Source organism: Schistocerca piceifrons, chromosome 3 (assembly GCF_021461385.2).
Source record: "Schistocerca piceifrons isolate TAMUIC-IGC-003096 chromosome 3, iqSchPice1.1, whole genome shotgun sequence".
In the NCBI taxonomy this organism is placed as follows: domain Eukaryota; kingdom Metazoa; phylum Arthropoda; class Insecta; order Orthoptera; family Acrididae; genus Schistocerca; species Schistocerca piceifrons.
In genome coordinates this window covers 597,387,725-597,405,285 of record NC_060140.1, presented here as the reverse complement: position 1 = coordinate 597,405,285, position 17,561 = coordinate 597,387,725, and the positions used below count along the sequence as shown (strand labels likewise).

General features: G+C 42.3%; 1 protein-coding gene across 1 annotated transcript in view; it reads left to right on the top strand.

Annotated features, from left to right (window-relative positions):
- The window catches only part of LOC124788868 (membrane-bound alkaline phosphatase-like), a 186,041-nt gene that overhangs the window by 56,729 nt on the left and 111,751 nt on the right, over positions 1–17,561 (top strand). Inside the window, exon 3 of the mRNA XM_047256151.1 lies at positions 15,743–15,937. Within this exon, the coding sequence (XP_047112107.1) occupies positions 15,743–15,937 (195 nt within the window). The remainder of the gene's footprint in view (positions 1–15,742; positions 15,938–17,561) is intronic.

The following is a 17,561-nucleotide window of genomic DNA, read 5'->3' as shown; positions in this document are numbered from 1 at the left end:
AATGATGATACCACTAAAGAAGATCGGCCAAACAGATATGAATTAATAGTCGACAACAAACAGTTGTGTTTAGTTCAAGACGGAATGCTCGATATGTAATTGTTTGTATTTAATGTAAAAAAAATTATAATACTGCACGTATCAATCACTGTCACAAATAACCATTATGTTACGTAATGTTATTTTATTGTATTTACCTAGAAGATGTAATTTATACCCCACCTCTGTAATAAACAAAACTTCATCATTAATGAAACTGGGTGCTAGTTTCTCTTTGTTTCTCTCAAGTTGACGTTCCATCTTCAAGCATGTACGCGTTATTGCGTTACAGCTTTGCGCAAAGATAAAAACTTTGCTCGTAGGATTGTCAACATTCTAACACTGTAATTTATATACACCTGTAAATGATTAGAAGACACTGTCAATCCAAATACATTAGTAAAGGCATTCGAATTTCTTCGAATGGTATATTAACAATATAACTTAAGTAGTAAGCTGTAAATCCCACGCCGGCCAGAGTGGCCGAGCGATTCTAGGCGCTACAGTCTGGAACCGCGCAACCGCTACGGTCGCAGGTTCGAATCCTGCCTCGGGCATGGATGTGTGTGATGTCCTTAGGTTAGTTAGGTTTAAGTAGTTCTAAGTTCTAGGGGACTGATGACCTCTGCAGTTAAGTCCCATAGTGCTCAGAGCCATATTTTTGGAAACCCCACACATAGACCATTGGCAGAAAGATAATGATTTAGTTTAGTTAATGTCGGCTTGAGCCTTCTTTTGACAGTAATGTTTTGACTAGCGCTACGGATGAGACACGCTACCGAACATTTGCAATAACTTTTCGCACTGAGATTGTGCAGTATTCCTTATACTCGGCGGAGCTTTAGCACACCAATGCATGAGCTATTCAGCGAGTCATAACACGTGTTACGTGAAACTGACTCCTCAGTACAAATACAGTGGATGCATTATTAGCCGGCCGCGGTGACCGTGCGGTTCTAGACGCTTCAGTCCGGAACCGCGAGACTGCTACGGTCGCAGGTTCGAATCCTGCCTCGGGCATGGATGTGTGTGATGTCTACAGGTTAGTTAGGTTTAGGTAGTTCTAAGTTCTAGGGGACTGATGACATCAGATGTTAAGTCCCATAGTGCTCAGAGCCATTTGAACCATTTTGATGCATTATTTGTGAGAGCTCTACTGAAAGAAAATTCTAAAAAAAATGTCCTGGGATGGCTTTCTTTTTTCCATTAGCCTTCTGACTGGTTAGATGCGGCCCGCCACAAATTACTCTCTTGTGATAACCATTTTATATCAGAATAGCGCTTGCACCCTACGTCCTCCGGTATTTGTTGGGCATATTCCAATATACGTATCCCCTGCTTCTTTCACCATCTGAAACTATCTCTGGTGCCATTGAAGCTAATCTCTGATGTCTTAACCCTTTCAGGGGGAGTGGTTCCGTTTGAAACCACCTACAATTTTCTCATTTTGTGGCAAAAGGGCGGTAGCTACATTTGGGGACACCATTTAACAGCCTAGTTGGTGCTGCCCTCTAGCGGCTGTCACTGGAACCGCTTCAAAATCTGCAAATATTATCAAGTAGTGAGACGACTTGGATAGCCATTTTTGTACGCTGTGTGCGAACGTCTTTGTTCTCAAATTGTGACTGTATTCTTCTGTATTAGGTAACTTTTATGCATGTATTAAATGCAGAATACTGTTCTGTTTACATTAATACTATATGTACTGCAATAATAACCAAAAGCAATGGATTTATTTCCGTGAATGTTGTGGTGGTTCCATCTGAAACCACTGCTCCTGTAACGGCAGCATTAGTAGGTGTGACGAAATTTTTTTTCCAGTTTCACGTAATGTATTCTCACAGACTAAAGGATGAGGAAATTCTGGAGTGCCTTTTCGCAGATATTCCTTCAGATCCCGACTCACAGACTGACTGACACTAGCAATGACAGTGAAAGTGATGTGCTAGCTGAAGACAGTGATCTGGATTTGCGAATGAAAACACCTGTTTTATCGCAAATTATTTCGGAAAGTGAGAGTGAGGACCATTTTGACAATGACAGTGATGATAGTTTCAGCCAGAATGACGATTTGCCACTGTCTTCCATTGCCAATTTTTCATGGGGAAAGGACGTCAGTGCAATGAACTTTGCCGCCAATTTTTCAGAGGAAGCTGGTGTACGAGGAAAACTTAAAAGACTGAAAGACTTACTAGTGGCCAACTCCTTCTACACCATTGACGAATTTTTTTAATAGATATAAATGATGTATATATTCATACTATTAGTATTGTTATTTCAGCCTAAAAAAAATAAAATAAAAATTGACATGTTCCACATCCACGAGGATCTCCTCAGCACGGATCTATGGAACGAAAAACTAATCTAATCTAATCTAATCTCAAAGTTAAGGTATGCAACCAGTAGATTTTTTGTGTCTGTTTTGTGATACTATGTTCGAACACATAGTTTTCCAGTCTAACCTGTACGCAACACAGAATGGTGGTAATTTCAGGCCTCTTTCTAAAGCAGAACTAAAAGTTTTTTTGGCTATAAACATTCTAATGGGAATCAATAAACCTTGTTATTATCGTTATAGCTGGTCATCCCATAAGGAACTTCGAGATGAGCACATTTCCTCACTAATGTCGGTAAAAAGGTTCAGCTGGATTTTGACACATATTCATATCAATGACAACGCTGTTATGCCTTCAGAGGAGAGCAGAAATTATGACAAATTATATAAAATCCGTCCACTAATCAGTCAGATACTGATAAACTTCAAAGAATTTTATACACCTACTAAGGAGCAAGCTATAGATGAATGCAAGGTGAAGTTCAAAGGTCGAATCGCATTCAGACAATATAAGCCCCAAAAGCCAATCAAGAGGGGATATAAAATTTGGGTCAGAGCTGATAAGCTTGGATATATTTGTGATTTTCAGATATATACTGGAAAAGTTGAGGGCATAGTGGAAAAATCCTTAGGAGAGAGAGTTGTGAGAGATATGTGTAAAGGCTTGAAAGGAAAGGGATACCACATATACTTTGACAATTTTTTTACCAGTGTCTCACTTTTTCAGAAGCTAAAAGGTGACGGACTTTTTGCCTGTGGAACAATTAGATCACACAGAAAAGGACTTCCTACGCTAAAACAGACAAAGAGTTGCAAAGAGGAGAGTTTGACTGGTCAGTTCGCTCTGATGGCATTGCCAGCATCAAATGGAAAGACAAACGTGTAGTCATGTTGCTGTCTACAATTGATTCGCCTGTATGTGTTGAAGAAGTCAGCCGTAAAGAGAAGGATGGAAAAATCACAAAGATACCTTGCCCAATAATAATTAAATCATATAATACAAATATGGGATGTGTCGACAAGGCAGTTATGATGAACAGTTTTTATGCAATAGACAGGAAATCGCGAAGGTGGTGGCTAAGATTATTTTGCTATATAGTTGATATTTCTATTGGAAATACATTTATTCTGTTTCGATTATGTAATCCAACAGTGAAGCAAGTGCTAAAGGATTTTAGAAGACGTGTTGCCACAGACCTGGTAGGCAGTAATGTCTTCAAAGATAGTCCTGACCATCCCAGTACACCGTCAGAACCATCTGCAAAAAAATTCAAAACTGTTGTTCTGTGTGCAGTGCAGCACAAAGAAAGAACCCCACAGAAACAGATGGACATGTAATCACTGCCAGGCAGCCTTATGCTTATCTGCAGAAAGGAATTGCTTTTTACTGTATCTTCAAAAGTGATGACATTTAGCGGGCAGTGGCTCCATTTGAAACCACCCTGTATGTGTTCAGTTTATGTGTATTTCATTTAATTTTTACATTTTTCTATCTCACTGTATGAAAATTAATAGAATAAAAACAAGGAAAAATTAAAAATTATTAATTTTTTTTATTGTGCCTATGAAAGGGTTTATGCACATTCAATCATCCTGTTCCTTCTTCATACCAGTGTTTGCCACACTTTCCTTTCTTTATCTGCTCTGTAGAGAAATTTGTCATTCCTTATAAGTCCTTACTCTGACGATCCTTTTTACAAATCAAAAGTCCATTTATTGTCTATTCTTGGTTACGCACCTGCATAAATCATATATGAACGTCTGAGTCAAAATCCTAACTTCTTGCATCTTCGGTGCCGATGACACTTGCAAATTTTGTAATGAAGTTACCGTTGTTTTTATTACAACTCCATATTCCCTAGCCAAGCTTGGTTCACTAGAACTTTTTTCGCCTGATCTAGCTTTTTAAGGTTATCGGGAACATTAAGAGCTACACGTCTAAATTTAGACGCCATTTCGAACGACACTCTCTGTGATAAACTGAAGTTCAGGCGTCAATAAACACCAGCGAGAATGACAGATAGCAGAGAGGGGAAACTGCCTAACCGAGGCCCAGCGGCAGCGGGAATTGTACATGATCCGAGCAAAAATTTGAATTTTCGATTGGAAGGCTTTCCGTTAGCCGATGTTTCAGATGTGGTTACTAGGGTAATCTATGCTCTAAGTCTACTGTAACATACGACTAGACGAAATACGTTTTTACATTTTACATTGCTCGTTAGGAATATAACGTCCTGAATGTGGATTTGGAAACACGGTTTTATGTCTGCAGTCATTGTTTATAAATTTACCCAAAATTATTTACCGAATCAACAGATAACTGATAGAGATTAAAATATTACTCATCGAATACAAGCTCAGTTTCTTAGATCATTCGGTCCAGCAGTCAAATACGGAAATGCAGACACAGTCCTTGTCATCCCTGAGTGATAGGGTGCTGAAATGAAGCTGCTTTATGTAACAGCTTGTTAGAGGTTTAAATCACACTCGCCCCTATACTCAACAATGTGGTGTGAGTGGGATATGTGATATTTAGGCGACCGGTCTACACGACGGGAGGCCCTAGCCACACGATACTTCATTTCATTATAAGCTCACGTAAAGCACAAATGTGGAAGTTACCAAATCTGACTGAGAAATTAGGAGCTATACAGGTGTGCTGGACATTAGTCACGTTCACATTCGATTAAGGTGGCATAATTGTCAAGCACTTTACAAGCTCTTAGCAATCTCATTTCATCATCTGTGAATGTATTTTGGTAACCAGTTTTAAGATTCCCGTATGCGATCAGACCTGTTCGTGAAATTCGCTCTTCGCTAGCCACGGATCAGTCAGACAAGTCCGTACAATTACCAACAAACTTTCTCAGTTTAACCTCACTTTTCAAGAAGACGCTATTTCTGTACGCTTTTTTTTTGACACTAGTGGGAATGGTTAAAAATGCAAATAAATCATTTTTAACATTAACTATGGCACGGTGTTTGAAGACGAATATGAGAACGAGGCACTGCTCCAGGGCATGGTTTGAAATGAAAGAGAAGTATACAGATAAAAAGCTGTTACAGGAATTGTTACACTCGGGACCTCATGATTGCATCAGCTTTCGGCGAACAGACAGTGAAACACACAAATTCAACAAGTTATTAAATACTTGTTTCAAGTCACCTTGCCTTCACATCGAGAAGGAAGAGAAATATGCGAAGCTTTATTCTCCTCTACTTGGTCCCCTAATGACAGTCAATTAAAACGCCTCAACGTGGGGACATAAAGCCTACATCGTCCGCGGTAGAACCGGAGAACTTAGAATTTTTGTATTTTATTGCACTCTTGCTAATGTTGTGCATAGAATATTATTTTCTTCTTCACCTCTTCCTGCTCCACCGTTTAGATAACTCCACTGATCTTTTGTTTTTATGCTTGATCATCGTTTTCATAGTAGTGGAGACTCACGATACAGTGAGATAAATAGTAATAAAATTACATTTCACTGAACGTCCGCGGCCAAATGTCGACGCAAACAACGTCTGTCATCTTTTCATACCTTCTGTCAACCAAAATTTCTAGCAAACATGTGAAACAAGCTCCGTGTCTGACGAACAGCACCCTAACTATCAAACCCGTACGTTTGGTGCCTGAGAATACAAACTGGAAATGTGTTCAGATAAGAAAACTCGGTGAGAAGAGGACGAGGAACTCTGATGAATGACTGACACTGAAAAACAAACTAGGATAGGAAACTACTCTCGAATCCTACGAGACACCAACACATTGACTACGTTGTGCATTCCTGCATGTACCCTTGCAGTTAAGTGCCACCGAAAACTATGTCCCGTCTCGGGGCAGAATAACACAGGTCCAGCGTCTGAGGCAAAACCGACTTCAGAATCTCTAGCAGCGCCGGCGGTGCTGCTTATAAAGGCTGATATGACGCGCCTCCCATGCGAACACGCGCCGTCTTCCTCACCTCTGTTCCTTCCAGAAGCTTCTTCTACAGTCGATCACGTAGGCTCCTGCTTCCTTGCGTCACTGCTGACGTTAGGTTGCCATTCTACACGAACACATGCTGCAACGTTACAGTTCTAACTGCTCATTTCTAGTATCTCACGCGGCTCATTCACGACAAAGTGACTCACGAATAAAAGTACATTACAAGACAATTTGGTTTAAATGTCGTAAAACATTAAACTGTATTGAGAAACCCCTGTTGATTCTTGCTCAGATATACCTTGATAAGTTTTGTGTGCATAGTTCCGTGTAGTCAGCGCGTACACAACTTTCCCACTAGAACGCGCCCCGCTAAGCACAACAGTGCAGGCGCAGCGCTCGTCCACACTACTAGATGGCGTTGTCTTAGAGACGGACCAAATTCTGCTTCCGCCGATCCGCGTATTAATATGTAACGCAGCCAACGAGATCTCTGCTAACGTAGGACCTTTTCTCCTCGCGGATGACACTCGCGCAGTGATGCCTTAACGCCCGAGGTATTATAACGAGTGTACAGATTAATCAGTCTGCACCAGTCTGTAACAGTGTGCATTATACTGCATTAGTCTACAGTCAAGTTTCAGTCTGCGCCTAAGAAGATAACCATATTCCTGTACATAGCCATGAAGATAAATGAACAGATACTTTGTCAAGTATCAGAGATATGTGAGAATAGGATTAACGTACCAAGACCAAAGGAACTTCAGATTGTCAATTGTAAATAGCATCCAGAATCAAGTTACGTAATGTCTATATTTTTTATTATTTTAATAAATGTGTGTGAAAATTAATCAAGTTCTGTTTAAAGTTGGTCACCGTCAATCTGCTACTCTAAGTGTGCAAGTGGCATTTCTATCGTCTGACCTAACGGCGGAAGATAAACACGCCACAATAAGACCACGAGACATATTGCTGACTCTCGCCCACTTCGCTAGAGCGACAAGTCAAATAATCTGATGGTGTGTGTACCGAAGGTCTTACAGTACACACACCACAATAAGTAAAACTAAAAAAAAAAATGCGGTTATGATTTAGTTTATACTGGTGTTGACGTTAACATACTTACATACTTCATTTAAACACATACTCTCAGTGACCGTGTGTGCTTAACATTTTAAAGAGCTCACTAAAATAGACTCTGAACGTCTTAATTCGTGGAACTGACGCGGTTTTTCGCAGACTGTGTAGTCATAAACGATCTTGGATACCTTATGACGATGGTTACATAGTGCTGTTAAGTTCATAGATCATCAGGGCTCGAAAAGTGGTATGCTTAGCGTGCCTCAAGAACGTGCTTTTCCACACAGCCTGATGCAACGTAGTTTGGGGTCAGGAGAGAAATAGAGTGTTTCAGCGTGTTATTGTGGAATTTGTTCCCGTGGCTGTTCATTTATCTTTTAATTTAGCCTACTACTAGTTCCAACTTGTGAGAGCAACGCGAACTTTTATAAAACTTTCTTTCTTGCAGCTAAATATCCTATCAAGCTGGAAGGGGGCAGAGGGAATGCCAGCTGGGAATCTTTGGGATGGGGATTGTAACCTATGACTGCTACTTATAATCACCTGTACTCGAAAACAACCAAATAAATATATTCACTGTCTCGTTAATTTTGACTACGAGTTTAATTATAAGTAAACAATTTTATTCTGCTGCATGAGAGAAGGGTGTCTTTAAACTGTATGTTGGTTCTTGATATGTACACGAGTCTATTTTGTGCACTCTGTTTGTCAATGATTTCGGTATGCTCAAAGAGCCCTCTCGTACATGATGATGTGCGTAGGTAGTGGCCGAAACTGCATTCCCTACCTTCGCTGATTTTGCTAAGATGGTATGGCGCCTTTCTTGATTTTACACAGATACTTATAAAATAATCACTGACGCTTTTAGACGACAAATTTGCTTGAATCAAACAGATTTTCTGAGAAGAAAAATAATTTCAGAGCTCTCCGTGAAGGAATATCCAGATGGGATAAACTTTTTCAGTTTACGTACAATTGCTGATGTTCAGTGATATTTAATTGCAGTGCCCGATGTGGGCGGCAATCATTTATTATTCTGAAAAGAGACATAAGCTATCAGCTACAAAATGATTTAGACAAGATGTCTGTATATTGCGAAAAGTGGCACTTGACTATCAATAAGGAAAAGTGTGAAGTCGGCCACATGAACAATAGAAGGAATCCGCTTAATTTCGGTTACACGGTAGGGCTGTAAGCTGACGTAAATACTTAGGGGTTAGAATTACTAATAACGTGAATTGAAACGATCACATAGATAATGTTCTGGGAAAAGCGAACCAAAGACCGAGATTTCTTGGCTGAACACTTATAGAGTGCAATAGGTGTATAAAGAGACTTCTTACACTGCGCTGTTCCGTCCTGTACTGGAGTGTATTGCTGCTCGTTGTGGGGTACGCATCACATATGATTGATGGAGGACGTCAAAAAAGTTCAAAGTACAGCAGCTCTTTTTCTACCGTCGCGAAGTTGGTGGAGAGTGTCATGGATACTACACGTGAAATGAGTTGGCAAGCGTTTTTCGTTGAGGAGGGCCCTCCTCATTAAATTTTAGTCAACTTTCTGCTCCGAATGGGAAAATATTTTGTTGGCACCCACCTACATAGGGAGAAATGACCATGAGAACAGAATAAGAGAAATCAGAGCTCGCACGGAAAGATTTATGGCCGCGCAGGGTAGCCGTGCGGCCTCAGATGTCTTGTCACGGTCCGCGCGGCTCCCTCCGTCGAGGGTTCGAGTTCTCCCTCGGGCATGGGTGTGTGTTTTGTCTTTAGTTTAAGTTAGATTAAGTAGTGCGTAAGCTTAGGGACCAATGATTATGTGATGGTTTTTCCCGCGCCCTGTTCGAGAGTCGAACAATAGTCAAATAGCTTGAATGTGTTTCGATGAACCCTCTGCCACGCACTTAATTGTGAACTTCTGAGTAAACATGTAGATATAGATGAAAACCATTGGATGAGCCACGTCAAAACAAAAGTATTTTTCAGTGAATAATTATTACTTATCGTAATCCATTCAAAAAGATACTTTTTTCCTTCTTCTGTTCCTCACACAGCAGTTGCGCTTTGCTCAGAAATAGTTTTCAGAATCTCAACGACTTTAATCACTTGCTATCACACTTCTATATTCTACTTTTACCCAGTTGTTACTCCTTGAGTCGCTCTAATCTTGTATGTCTTTCCTTCATTGCATTTTCTTTCAAGTTTCCCTTTCACTGATGTTACACAGCCCGTCTGGGCGTAGTACCCATACAGTAGAAAATACGCACATAGAACAATACGTACATACAAATTTATGTATTTCATATAAACTATATAATATTAATGAAAATAGGAGAATAATACACGAGGATGTCCCTCGAAAAATTTCGTCTCTACTGTAGGCTATCGCCTAACATCAACTACGGAGTTGCACATCATACAATGTAGTAAACAACCATTGTACCTTGAGATTCTTCCGTCTGTCCGTGCTTGCATAAAAACATCAACATGCGATTGCGGGTCTGTCTTTGTGCAGAAAATGTTTGTTTTATTCATTTTGTTTCCCAAACTGGTTTCAGCGACAATAGCGCTTCCATCAGTGAGTTTTTAATTCTTAAATGTAAAATTAACGTAGTTGTAAAGGTTATAAAATGTTATTACATGTGTTCCATTTGGTTCCAGCTATTGTATTGTGTGAGTGGTTTTCTAATACCTTATTTACTTACACATTATGGCTTCTACATTTGTTTGCGTTATTCCCGGCGTATTTTCTGAGTTTTGTTGCTGTTTCTTCAGCATACAGCATGTCTTATGCAACTGTATGAAAGGCTGCTTTTCACTACTATGAAAAAGTGAAATTACATAGTCAGTGTTATACTATTGTGAATTGCGATGGTTTTTTGTTTGTTTCTTTGAAGTAAGCTCCATTATAATATTTGTAATACGACTTGTATGTGTTGTATGTCTGTGCGTGGAATGTATTGTAACGTTTGTGTTTTAGGATGGCGAGAGACTGGAGTGAGAGAAATTCGGTGCCGGCACATAACATGTTCCTCGCATGTAGCACCAAAGTGGCCGCCGAGCTTAACGTCCGTCAACAGTGTCACATGCTGTCACTTCACGTTTCGTAATTGAACTAGGGCATTGGCACAAAGTCTAGTGATTAGGAACTTCATGCCACCATCGCTCCTCCTCTTGCCGGCAAAATAGCGGCAGTGAAATTTTTTTCCGCTACCAGGATACTAACCGGTTTACCGCTGGCTCGAGCGAGGCGTGAAGTGCAGGTGGTGTTGTGGACGTGATCTGGTGTGCACTAGGCTCTTAGTTATCTGTGATGTACTCACGTTCGTTGTCAGGCTTTTAGTTGTTTTTAAACACGGAAAGACATTACTGTTACACTTTGGTCGTAACTCAAAAAATTACGCCATCTTGCTGTTTCGCGTGTGTCGCGAGAATGTATCGCTCATTGTGAGAAGGCTTTAAAAAATGTAACAGGAGTTCTGATGACTTCTGTTCATTACCTACGTCTCTGAGTGTGATGGGGCCAATAAAATTGCTACACCACGAAGATGATGTTTTACACACGCGAAATTTAACCGACAGGAAGAAGATGCTGGGATATGCAAATGATTAGCTTTTCAGAGCATTCATACAAGGTTGGCGCCTGTGAAGACACCTACAACGTGCTGACATGAGGAAAGTTTCCAACACATTTCTCATACACAAACAGCAGTTGACCGGCGTTGCCTGGTGAAACGTTGTTGTGATGCCTCGTGTAAGGATAAGAAATGCGTGCTATCACGTTTCCGGCTTTGATAAAGGCCGGATTGTAGATTATCGCGATTGCGGTTTATCGTATCGCGACATTACTGCTCGCGTTGGTCGCGATCCAATGACTGTTAGCAGAATATGGAATCGGTGGGTTCAGGAGGGTAATATGGAACGTCCTGTTGGATCCCAACGGCCTCGTATCACTAGCAGTCTAGATGACAGACATCTTATCCGCATGGCTGTAACGGGTCGTGCAGCCACGTCTCGATCCCTGAGTCAACAGATGGGTACGTTTGCAAGACAACAACCATCTGCGCGAACAGTTCGACGACGTTTGCAGCAGCATGGACTATCAGCTTGGAGACCATGGCTGCCGTTACCCTTGACGCTGCATGATAGACAGGAGCGCCTGCGATGGTGTACTCAACGACGAACCTGACTGCACGAATGGCAAAACATCATTTTTTCGGATGAATCCAGGTTGTGTTTACAGCATCACGATGGTCGCATCCGTGTTTGACGACATCGCGGTGAACGCACATTGGAAGCATGTATTCGTCATCGCCATACTGGCGTATCACCTGACGTGATGGTATGGGATGCCATTGGTTACACGTCTCGGTCACCTCTTGTTCGCATTGACGACACTTTGAACAGTGGACGTTAAATTTCAGATGTGTTCCGACCCGTGGCTCTACACTTCATTCGATCCCTGCGAAACCCTACATTCCAGCAGGATAATGCACGACCGCATGTTGCAGGTCATGTACAGGCCTTTCTGGATACAGAAAATATTCGACTGCTGCCCTGGCCAGCATATTCTCCAGATCTCTCATCAATTGAAAACGTCTGGTCAATGGTGGCCGAGTAACAGGCTCGTCACAATACGCCAGTCACTACTCTTGATGACCTGTGGTATCGTGTTGAAGCTGCATGGGGAGCCAAACTCTGTTTGACTCAATGCCCAGGCGTATCGAGGCCGTTATTACCGCCAGAGTTACTTGTTCTGGGTACTGATTTCTCAGGTTGTATCCACACAAATTGCGTGAGAATGTAATCACATGTCAGTTCTAGTATAATATATTTGTTCAATGAATACCCGTTTATCACCTGCATTTCTTCTTGATGTAGCAATTTTAATGGCCAATAGTGTGTGTGTGTGTGTGTGTGTGTGTGTGTGTGTGTGTGTGTGTGTGCGGACGCACACATCGAATGTGTTATTGTGAAGTGCTGTTCTTTTATGTATCGTGTTTTGGTCTTCCACTATAGGATTTTGCATGTTATTATTTTCTTCCGTTGTTAGATTTTGATGTAAACTGTTACTGTATTTCAACATGTGTAGATCAGTTTCGTTATTAGTGGAGTGCTAAAGTCTGTGCACATTTCTCTGAAAAACGCCCTCTCCTCTTAGTCGCAGCTGGAAAGATAATAACGGGAAACTTAGAAATTTGGGAGTCCTGTATAAATGTCTAAGTGCTACAAATTAAATTTTCTCTATTTTGTATTAAGTTGATGTATAAGTCCCTAGCATTTTTCGGTAAGGTTTATAAACGCAGCAGATAAACGTAACAGAGATTTTAGCCATACATAACATATTCTCCTGCAGTATTTACAATAGTCTGCCAAAGCTGGGCTAGCTTTTCGATTCCGCGACTGTAGAAATGATGTAGCTTTGAGGCGAATAACTCATCTAGCGATGTTCGGAGCGCATTTTCACCCAGAAGGGAAGTTCTTTGAAGGTAGCTCGATAGAGTGCGGAAAAGGTGAAAACCTTAAGGCGCAAGATCAGGTGCGAAATCACTACCCAACGCAATTGATATATAGTATTTTTGTTAGTATACCAGAATGCGGGCAGACTTTATCGTGGAGTAGCTTCACTTTAAGCAGTCTTCCTGGGCGTTGTTCTTGGATTGCGTCCGTAAGACATCTCAGTTGCTGACAATAAATGTCAGCAGTGATGGCTACACTTTGGGGAAGCAATTCGTAGTACACCACACCGTCGCTGTTCCATCACATTGACAACATTATCGTTTGTCGACATCGCAGTTCTTTGTACGGCTAGTTGCCGCTTTGTTTGGATTCAGTCATTCCTTTATTTTCATTATGTTAGCATAAAGACTCAATCTCTCGTCATCAGTAACGATACAGGATAGGAATGGTCGGTTTTGTTCACGAGCCAATTGATGACGATCAATCTGAGATTGTGATTTTGGTTTAGAACATGCGGGACCCACACACCCCATTTTTGAATCTTCCCCATGCATGCAAATGTAGCAGACTGGTTGATTATCGCCGTTCATCACATTTGTCAATTCTCGAGTACAATGACGTGGATCATTGTGGTTTAATGCGTTAACCGATGTCCATCAAACAACGAAGGTCTTCCTGAACGTGGAGAATCACTAATGTCAAAACGATCCTCCTTAAAATGAAATAATCATTTCCTTGCCGTATTCGGTTCAATGACGTTATCGCCGTACACGGTGCAAATGTTTCTGGCTGTCTCGGCTACTATCAATCCACTACTCAACTCAAACAGAAGAATATGTCGGGAATGATCCGATTTCTCCAGTTGGCACTATATTTTCTAACGTCCACTGTTTCGTTCATTAAATCCAGATGACAAATTGAGAATATGTAAACTCGAATAGCAAGATTGAAATACTAATTGAAAACGACAAACTATAAATAAACCCACAGCAACCGCACCCCCTTTTTTTTGAGTCATCAGTCTTCTGACTGGTTTGATGCGGCCCGCCAGGAATTCCTCTCCTGTGCTAACCTCTTCATCTCAGAGTAGCACTTGCAACCTGTCCTCATTTATTTGCTGGATGTATTCCAATCTCTGTCTTCCTCTACAGTTTTATCCCTCTGCAACTGCTAGTACCATGCAAGTTACTCCCTGATATCTTAGTAGATGTCCTACCATCCCGTCCCTTCTCCTTGTCAGTATTTCACATTTTTTCCTTGCCTCTCCGAGTCAGCGCTGAACCTCCTCATTCTTTACCTTTTCAGTGCATCTACTTTTCATCATTCGTCTTTAGAACCACATGTCAAATGCTTCGACTATCTTCTGTTCCGGTTGTCCCAAAGTCCATGTTTCACTACCATATACCATACAATCCTGTGCTCCAGACGTACATTCTCAGAAATTTCTTCCGCAAAATAAGGCCTATGTTTCATACTGTGACGTAGAGGAAGGTGTAAGTAGATGAATGAAGAACACTAACTTCACTTAACGAAGGTTTATTCAGCACTTGCACATACAAGAGCGCGGAGCAAACTGCCTCCAGCCAGAACACATACGGTATATATACAGCTACAGAACGTTCCAGTAAAATGATTCTTGCCATTTGTGGATACTTGTAGAATGTACTCGAACCGAATATATGAATTAAAATTTTTTACTTCAGGTGAGTTTTGAACCCATGACCCTCCATGCAACAATCTATTAGCGTAACCACCACACTACGGCGACTGCACCACTTGGCTTCTTCTGCGACAATATCAATAACTCCTCTTAGGTAGGAATACCTTATCTCTTTTTTCATAGACTCCTGTTTCTTCTTCCATCACATCAGGCAAGTTTTCCCCTCCTCCTCCCCTCCCCCTCGCCCCCCCCCCCCCCGCCCAAAGAGGCCTTCGGTGTACTCTTTCCACCTACAGGCTCTCTCCTCTGCATTTAGCAGTGAAATTCCCATTGCACTCTTAGAGTTGCCGCTCTTGCTTTTAATTCCACTGAAGGTTGTTTTGACTTTCCTGTAAGCTGATTCAGTCCGTCTGACAATAACATTTTTTTCATCTTCTTCACATTTTTCATGCAGACATTTTACCTTTGTTTCCCTGCATTTCCTATTTATGTTATTATTCAGCGACAGCATGCCGACATAAAAAGAAAAACGCTACGAAACTGTGCACCAAACTAATAGTATTACCGGGCGAGCTCTATTGTGTAGTTTCGCCTGCAACTGAGTCGGCATAACTTGGTCCCTGACAGTTGCAATGGGCCAGGGAGGCAGCTTTGCTGGCCTACGTTAACCGGTAACTTAACGTAATTTTGTAGACATCTCTATGCCAACGACCAACAACTTTGCCGCAGTGGTAACACCGGTTCCCGTCGGATCACAGAAGTTAAGCGCTGTCGGGCTGGGATACCACTTGGATGGGTGACCATCCGGTCTACCGAGCGCTGTTGGCAAGCGGGGTGTACTCAGCCCTCATAAGGCAAACTGAGGAGCTACTTGATTGAGAAGTAGCGGCTCCGGTCTCGGAAACTGACATACGGCCGGGAGAGCGGTGTGCTGACCACATGCCCCTGCATATCCGCATCCAGTGACACCTGTGGGCTGTGGATGACACGGCGGCCGATCGGTGGCTTTGGACCTTAATGGCCTGCTCTGGAGGAGTTTAGTTTTTAGTTTTCTATGCCAACGCCTCAGTGTTTCACAGCTCTGTAGACGTCTACTGTTTTAGTTTGCAGCCGTTAATGCTTTGCTGTCGAAAACTGGCAATAGCACTGTGAGCTGTCAGGAGTCTCCTTACACCTTGTCGACAATAGTTAAATGCCAGACTGTCGACTGAGGTACTGAAGGGAGACTGCCATTGCGTGTCCAGGAAGGGGGCAAAGCGACGGGCGTGGTTACGAACGGACGCGTGACGCAGGCACCTGTCGCCGCCAGCTACGCACACGCAGCCTCCGCTGCGTGGGAGAGCGATGCCCTGGGTCCTGCTCACCAAGACCGTGAAGGCCACTCTTGTCCGGACGTGGCACTGCAGCTAGTCACGGGCGAGACCGGCCAGAAGCTAAAGGTGAGTATCTGTTCCACTTCTATTGTCAGTATCCCAATCAACATGATGTTTCTCACTCGGACCGGCACAGATTTTCGTAACAACCATGCTCCAACATCGATACAAGGTGAACTTTCCCGCTAACAGTAAAAGTCTTGCTTGTTAGGGAAAAAAATGCACTTGGGTCCCTTGTTGGTCAATGCCATTTAATACAACTTCGTGCACGGCAGAACTGTCACTTGTGTCACTCAGGATAATCAGCAAAATTTCTATCTACAGCTGCCGTTGCTTCATCACTGAGGTAAAAAACCAATTTCCGCAGGTTTTTCTGGTCTTAAAGGATCATGACTTGCTTTTTTATAAAGACCAATGAGTCCTCTGCCGTGTATTTGGTTTAAGTTGGTCCACAAGACCAATATTCGAGAGCTATTGTTTTCATTTTGCCAGATAAACAATAAGATAAAATTCTTTTGGCATGCCAGGATAACTCGTGTCATGACACCTCCAGTAGATGAACTCGACCTTGCCTCTTCGTTGTAGAACCATAGCTTCCACTCAACACTTTTATTGTTATTAAGTTTCTGGCACGAAACAGTAAAACCACGTCTCATCGTCAGTAACTTGTAGTGCACCAATTTCGCAGCACTCTTTCTGAAGGGTTGCAAGCATTGCTAAATGTGCATCATTGCAAAAATGGCTCTGAGCACTGTGGGACTGAACTGCTGTGATCATCAGTCCCCTAGAACTTAGAACTACTTAAACCTAACTAACCTAAGGACATCACACACATCCATGCCCGAGGCAGGATTCAAACCTGCGACCAGAGCGGTCACGCGGTTTCAGACTGAAGCGCCTAGACCGCACGGCCACACCGGCCAGTGCATCATTGCATAGAATTTAATTTACTATTAACTGAGTTGTGGTCCCGGAATGTATTTATTGCATTAGTCCACTTCCTCCTGCCATCTCTCTTTTTCCATCTTCTCCTCCTTCCTCCCTGCCCCTCTCCTTCTCATCCCTCCCTTTGTTCACCTTCTCCACGCTCCACTTCTCTGACTATATTCTCCTCCCCCATCTCTCTGTCCATCCGCTCCTCCTGATCCTATCTGTCCATTTATTCCTTCCCCTCTGTCCATATTCACCTCCCCCTTTGATTCCATCTCCTCCTACCCCTTCATCTCTTCCTCAGTCTCCTTATCTCCATCTCCCCCCTCTCTGTCCATCTTCTCCTCTCCTCTCTCTGTTCATCTCCTCCTCCCATTTCTCTCTTCCCATATCCTTTCCATTCTCTGTTTATTTCCTCCTCTTCTCTCTCAGTCCATCTCCTCCTTTTTCCTTTCTCAATTTAACTCCTTTGCTGCCCTCTGTTTGTCCATCTCCTTCCATCTCTCTTTGTCCACCTACTCTTCCCTTCCTCTGTTCTCTTCTCCTTCACCATCTTTCCATCCATCTCCTACTCTACCCTCTAATCTATCTCCTCTCCACCTTCGCTCAGCCTAAATGCCTCCTCCCCTCCTTCTTTCCATCTCCTCCTCCTTCCTTCCTCTCTCCACCTCCTCAACCCCCTCTCTCTGTTCCTCAACTCCCCTTTCCTTCTTTATCCATTTCCATCTCCTCATTCCTCGTATCTGTGTCCATGTCTTCC